A 6847-nucleotide genomic window follows, 5' to 3' on the forward strand; every position below is an offset into this window, starting at 1 on the left:
GTATCTTTTGTAACACCATGAATTATTTCAAAAATTATAATCAATACTCTTTTGATTTGAAACAGTTTAAATAATCACCATTATTATAATTGTAAGAAGAAAAAGGAGAACAAGAAATGGGCAACCCACCAACTGACTTGATAATGGATTCCCTCATAGAAACTCTTCGGTAGTTCGATCGAAAAAGACGACAAATTTATAAAGAGAGAAATGGAGTGAGATACTGACATCGCAACGTCATTTGGTTTGAAAGCGAAAACTAATCAACATAAATAAAAACAAAATGAACAGCCCTTGCCCTTGCCATTGGCAATTCACATAATTAATTAATTAATTATATAACTTGTAATCAGGATTCAGGCAGCTCAACTGTGTCAATCGCATATTCAGGCAATCATTACGTCTATTTTCTACGGTATAGAAACCAAACCAAACAATGCATGCATCTGCATCACCAAATAGGAAGATAGGCTCTTTGCCACATCCAGCAGTTAACTGGTCAGCATTCAGCATTTTAACCAGTACAAAAATGCCTGTGGAACTGCAAAACACAAGCCACGCGCACGCACTGTACACGGGTTTCAGAGCAAGACGGGAGCTGATGACGCTGCTGCCAGATCAAACGGCAAACTTATCAATGATGAAGTACGCTTGTTTTGATTCACAGTATCACCGAAACAGAGTGCAATCCCTACAATATGGTTGTGATTCTGCCTTCTGCAAGTATATTTTATATTACATGTCTTTTGCTTAGTAAACTTTCAGAGAAGAAAAATAAATGGCTAGGCAAACGATATCCATCCAATGCAAGCTCGGAGAAAACTTTCACCAATAGTAGGTGGACATAGCAAGAGAATCTTCTCAAAACACCCGGAAGCTCTAGTTCGTAGGCACAACATTTTTAGACACGTATGGCGACATGCATCCATTTACCTGGAAAACATTCAGAGAGAGAATTATAAAGAGCAGCTATGTATAAAATATGAGTATGATGAATATGATGGTGTTATAATGAATGCCGAACTATACAAGAAAACATAAAATTAGAAATGATATTATTATGTGATAGCACTGGAATGGCTTCTATTAAAAATAAGTTGCATGAGATGCAATTAAGATAGTTTAGTCATATGAAAAGAAAACTAACAGAGCCTCTTGTGAAGAGAGAGAGTGGATGGAAAAAAAAAAAAAAAAAAGAGTAGATGGAACAAGTCTTTAGCAAAAGAGATAGAAGAAAACCAAGAAAAAAAACTTGGTGGGAAATTCTTAGATATGATATGAGTTGTGAGAACTTTATACAAAAATGATTAGCAAGTTAGAATTCATCTAGCTAGTCTTAAGGATGGCAATTTTTACCCGATTCAACATGTAACAAATCCAATCTGTTTGGGGCAGACATGGACAGGTCTGGGGACCAGTATGGTGCCCCTGACTTGTACTCGAACTGCATATATTATTAATATATTTTTTTATTTTAATATTACACATTGCCATTATATAACATACAATTATACAAGATTGTATCATTATTTAGAAAATTATTGTTGTATGAATTTTGTAGTTATAATTGTGACAACTCAATGACTGTAGATGAGAATTGTAACAATTATCATTTTATTGTTATGAGAATTATTATTATCATAAGTATTTGGTAATATATCTATTTCTTTGTTATATGTCAAACTTTGACAAGTCATGTTGTATATTAGAGATCAGAGTTTAAAGGGGGAATAAATTAAGAGGGATGGAATCAAGAGCTAAAGAACTTGAAGTTCCTTCAGTCAAAAGCAACCAAAGCATCAGAAACTATGTGCCATAATGGTAAAGAGACACAAGCACTGCAAGGAGTTTCTAGAATATAAGAAATTCTGTAGAATAGAATGCATAGTAGGATGCTCTATGTCACCTGCAACAAAGAAGTAGGAATTTGGATGAATCCCTGCAATAAAAGATCAACCTTCTCGAGAATGTTCTGAGGAACAGGTGTAATTACATAGAGTAACCGTTGAAAAGTGTTGATGCTCCTCACCATTCCTGATTCATAAAACAAATCAAACAATACGAGGCAAGATATTATTAACAAAATCAAGGCAGGATGGTTATTAAAGTAGAGAAGTGCTTCCAATATTTTATGCAGTTAAAAACTTCCTAAAAAAGAAGGAAAGTTACATCAAACAACTATTAGACCAACTCTGTTTATGGCATAAAATGTTGCATGATTAAGTACCAGTACATATAAAATACGAGTGTGAATAAATTGAGGATGTCCGGTGAATTGTTCCATAAATGATTTTTATTTGCAGAAGATAAATCATCTCAAATTGTGTACAGCAACAAGCTAGTACAACAACATGTCAAGCCGTAATCCCACCAAGTGGAGCCAGCTAATTGCAACAAGCTAGAATCAAAATAAAATCATGACCATACCAAACATTGGGGTGAGGCAACAAAAGGAATACATAAACTTAAGCCACAAATAAGCTACAAATAAAGATGAAGACAGTAACGCTACCCAGACCAACACAGTGAGGCAAATGATCAGAATCTTGAGAACTAACTGCCAAGCCAACAATAGTAGCATTCAAGCTGTAGAAAATTTCAGCACTTGGTACCTAGCAGAAAAAACCAGGAGAAAATGTCATTTTTCTGTATGAATACAAAAGGCCAATAAAATGACAATGTTGTATCCAGTAAATTGTCATCCTTGACTTGTGGTGTGGTGATATACGGTTTATCCTAAAGTTAGCAGAACCGGTGGGCTTCAAAGTGGAACAGGCTTGAAAAGCATCAAAGCATGTTCTATTACCAAAATGATTTTGAAGCACTTGGCTGACCATTTAACAAACCTGGCAATGGAGATGTTTAACCTTGATACTTGACATGGGAATTTCATAAGGAGGGTGTGCAGCTAATGCATGAGCAAGTTCCTTGGTTGTAGTTATATTCAAGTCACTTGGAAAACACTGTCTGAAATAAGCCATTATACGTAAATCCCGTAACAGGTGTGCATCTTTGTGTACTAGAATCCTGGGAAACATAATGGAGAGGTGGTATAAGAAAGAAGAACTGCATCCCTGAGAACTTCCTAGTTAATTGCAAATCAATTTTTTTGCTAATTAATTAAATTATGAAATTCATGAAGAAGGCAAACATTGAACAGAAAAATTTGGATCAAAAAAGTTCTTTCCTTTTTTCTTTCTGCAGCTTTTGGCCACAAATCAGTGAATTTAGTAATTACAATAAATTAGAATTTAGAACAATGAATCCCAATATAAAAGATCAAATAAAATAACCTCTCTTTAGAGTACAACATAATATATCAGAGCTGACATTCATAAATGGCTGCATTGCAATTAAATTTGTTGATTTAGAGAGCATGCATACAAAACTTCCTTTATCAAACCTGGACACAGCTAAGAACATACGATCTATTTAAAGAATCTTGTCGAGCTGATTTGACCTCAATTAGGGTCACTGTTGCATCGTGTCCCTCATCGGACCAGAATGCTCCAGGTGGCAAGTTCTTACTCTCAGCGGAGATGCAGATCTTAACTACATGAGTAGGAGATATATATTTCAGCATATCCACCAGTAAATCATAACCAATACCTGGAAAACATGAAATGGCATAAGCACAATTTGCACAAAATGAAACAATAAAGAAGGAATAGTCACCAAGCGAATATAAAACCAAACAAGGTGAATTACGAGCATAATTTAGAAGGAAAGTGTACATAAATAAGTAAATGAGCATACCTTTAACCCAGCCAGGTGTATTAACAAGAAGCGGCAACCCAGTGTTAGCATGGCATTCATTGTTCTTAGATGTGTAATATACTTTCTGATAGTAGTCATATAAGGCAAAAATATATGTCAAGTAAGCTGTTGGATCCCTCTTTGAGGAAATATCACCATAGAAAAAACACCTGGAATAGTGGGAAGATAAAAAGAACATTTACGTATTACTGTCCCAAAGACTTGTTCAATAACAAAATTGCATTATATTTAGCAAAATAATGAGGTTGCCTGTCAAAAATTGAGTTCAGAAAAAAAGTGGCAAAACATGTTCAAAGACCATTACTCATATTTGATGGGGCAACAAATAACAGATGTCCAGCTTTAGATCCATTATTAGCCTCCTAAGTAATTTTACTCTGCGAAACTAAAACTTACACATGAGACAGTTGACAAAATTTTTCACCTGCCAGAGAAACTTAAGTTTCGAACTAAAGACCATGCTACAAAACAAATTTAAAAAAGCTTAAATTCCCCTCAAACTTCCATTAGAACTTCTGCAATTTGTCAATTGCCCAACTTCCAGGATAATCTCTGTGTGCTTTATCCTCTAGTTGCTAGTACTCTTGACATAAAAAAAAATAAAAAATAAAAATAAAAAGAGTCAATTCTAGCAAGCAGCATTGAGGGGACCAAGTCTTGCAATAGTTCATGTATAGTTCTGAATAGGAGTGTAAGTGAATCAATACATTCGGCAAACAGTTCATGAACAAGCTCAATCTGGCTTATTTATGATAGTTTATTAGTTAATTGAGCAAAAACAAACAAGATTTTGAAGCTCATTTAATAAACGAGCTCAGCTCAGCTCTATTCCATAAAAGTTAGATAAAAAAAGGGCGTCCCCAGTTCACAAAGCTCCCCGCTTTGGAAGTGGGGTCCTTATAGCATCACAATTTATTAGATATGATCAGATCCAAACAACTGGAGCTCAGATTAAAAGGGCATACCTCTCAGGTGTTTTCAGGCATGGAATTGTCAAATCTAATTAACAAACAAAAAGAACATAAATAGCTGTTTAGAATAAAAACCATCATAGATTAAAAAAAAAAAAAATGGCATTGCACTTAAAAATAAAAATAAAGAACCAGACATGGATGAATTGACCGAAGTTAATCGGAAGTAGAGCTTGGATACTACCTGGAGTCATCTTGTCAATTACAGTCAGTGATAGGCATCCAGGAGGAGTGAACTCTGTCTGCCCCACATCTGTATCCAAGTAAGCAACATTTCTGTATCTGCATGCAAATGCAAATTATACAAGTATTAAAAACAGTGGCGTCAAGTATGCATGTAGATAAAGTATAAGGTATTCATATTTTCAAAAAAATGAAAAATAAAAGGTAAAAAAAAAAAAGTAAAATCACAAAGAAAAGCACATTCTTGACTGAGCATGTTAATCCAAAACATGCTGAGATAATCAGAAACTGACTAATTCCTCACATATATTGTCAAAAGACTCCGATCTATTTCGAATTTAATGGCTGCATTAAACTTAGGAAATATGAGTAACTGGAAAGTATTACGAAGTATGAAACAAGTTCAGTATCGTAGCTGAAGAAATTCCAAATTCAATGTCAAACAAGAATGAATCAATTTGACAGTAATTGCATTAATGTTATGTTCAGGACTAGGCTTTCTCAGGGGAAAAGAACAGTGAGAGAAAAATGCTGTGTACATAATTCTAGACTTTCTAGTATACATAAATCAAGCCCAAAAGGCAGCAACAAAATTAACAACGTATCTAGCATCTTATAACCATCTTGTAAAATTTTTCCTTTGACTAATCAAGCCCAGTAGCACCCCAACCCCCCCGGTCGCCCAAAAAAAAAAATAAAAAGGCAACAACAACAACAACAATAATACCCATTCATTTAGAAGGTGCGCCTTAGCAGAACGGTATGGTTGTTTCGCATTTTGTGACTACAGTCTCATAAGGTCAATTTATGGAAACATCCTTCTTTCAAAGCAAGCACGAGGGTGAGAACAAAACCAACCCCTCCACTACCCAACCAGCAAAATTGAGAATAATTTTAGGTCAACCCCTTTTCATTTTATTATCATATTTTTTCCGCTCCTTGTCTTCTCCCCCCACAATATCCTTGTTCCAAGCACAATCATACTTACAGAAACCCAATTCACCGTGAATGCAGAGTAAGCTAAAAAACAGCAGTTACGAAATTTCAGGAAAACATTACAGTCATGCATTCCAATCCAGGCAGAGAAGGAAAAATCAATTTGGCAGGGAAGATTGACATAATAAATTTCAAGTTAAACCTATGAAGGAGAACGTTGAGGAGGTGGCGAGAGAAGGTGGTCTTGCCGCTGTTTTTGGCGCCGCAGATGAAGGCAATAAGCGGGGACGAAGTGTCTGAGCCGTGGGCTATGGAGTCCGCCGCTTCCGACCACTCCTCCGGTATGAATATGCTCGTCGATGGACTTTCACTCTCTGCAACCGAATCCATCTCTCTCCCTCTCTCTCTCTCTGGGGGGGGTTAAGCCGCCAATGCTTGTAGGCTTCTCTGTGCTTTATTTTTCTTTTCTCGTCGGAACGCCCCTGGGGTAACTTGGAAATCTCACTAGTCCTTTGTTTTCATATTTCATCGTTCAATTAATATCAAGCATAATAATAAATTACATTTTTAATCGTTTAACAATTATATTTTAATTTTTATCTTAATAAATTTTTAAATTTGGGGTTTGTTAAATTTTATCTTCTCTTTTAAATCCCATGTCAATTTTCATTAACACAATTTAATAAAAAATAAAATAATAACTACATTTTATAATAAATATATAATAGAATGATGAAATTATTATATAGTATAAAGTTTTAAACATAATACTGCAATTTATTCAAAATCGCAAAATCAATGTAATACACACAATTAATATTATTAAAAAATAATGATTCACATATATTTGTATAAAGTTTAATTATTATATATTATTAAAAAATCAATGAAATTATTATATAGTATAAAGTTTAATTATTTAATTTTTTGTCAAAATAGTATTAATATGATGTCAAAAATAATGATTCACATATATTTGT

At 34.4% G+C, this 6847-nt stretch overlaps 1 protein-coding gene across 1 annotated transcript; it reads right to left on the bottom strand.

Annotated features, from left to right (window-relative positions):
• Positions 1–631: 631 nt before the first annotated feature.
• LOC127796077 (polynucleotide 5'-hydroxyl-kinase NOL9) lies at positions 632–6352 on the bottom strand. Its single transcript, XM_052328141.1, has 9 exons — positions 6070–6352; positions 4933–5030; positions 4743–4776; positions 3757–3926; positions 3426–3609; positions 2847–3027; positions 2513–2612; positions 1907–2034; positions 632–933 (listed from the first exon to the last, which is right to left on the bottom strand). Exons 1-9 carry the CDS (start codon positions 6255–6257, stop codon positions 880–882), a joined length of 1137 nt encoding a protein of 378 aa, XP_052184101.1. The 5' UTR covers positions 6258–6352; the 3' UTR covers positions 632–879.
• Between the last annotated feature and the right edge of the window lie 495 nt (positions 6353–6847).

Source organism: Diospyros lotus, chromosome 2 (assembly GCF_014633365.1).
Source record: "Diospyros lotus cultivar Yz01 chromosome 2, ASM1463336v1, whole genome shotgun sequence".
Classification (NCBI taxonomy): Eukaryota; Viridiplantae; Streptophyta; class Magnoliopsida; order Ericales; family Ebenaceae; genus Diospyros; species Diospyros lotus.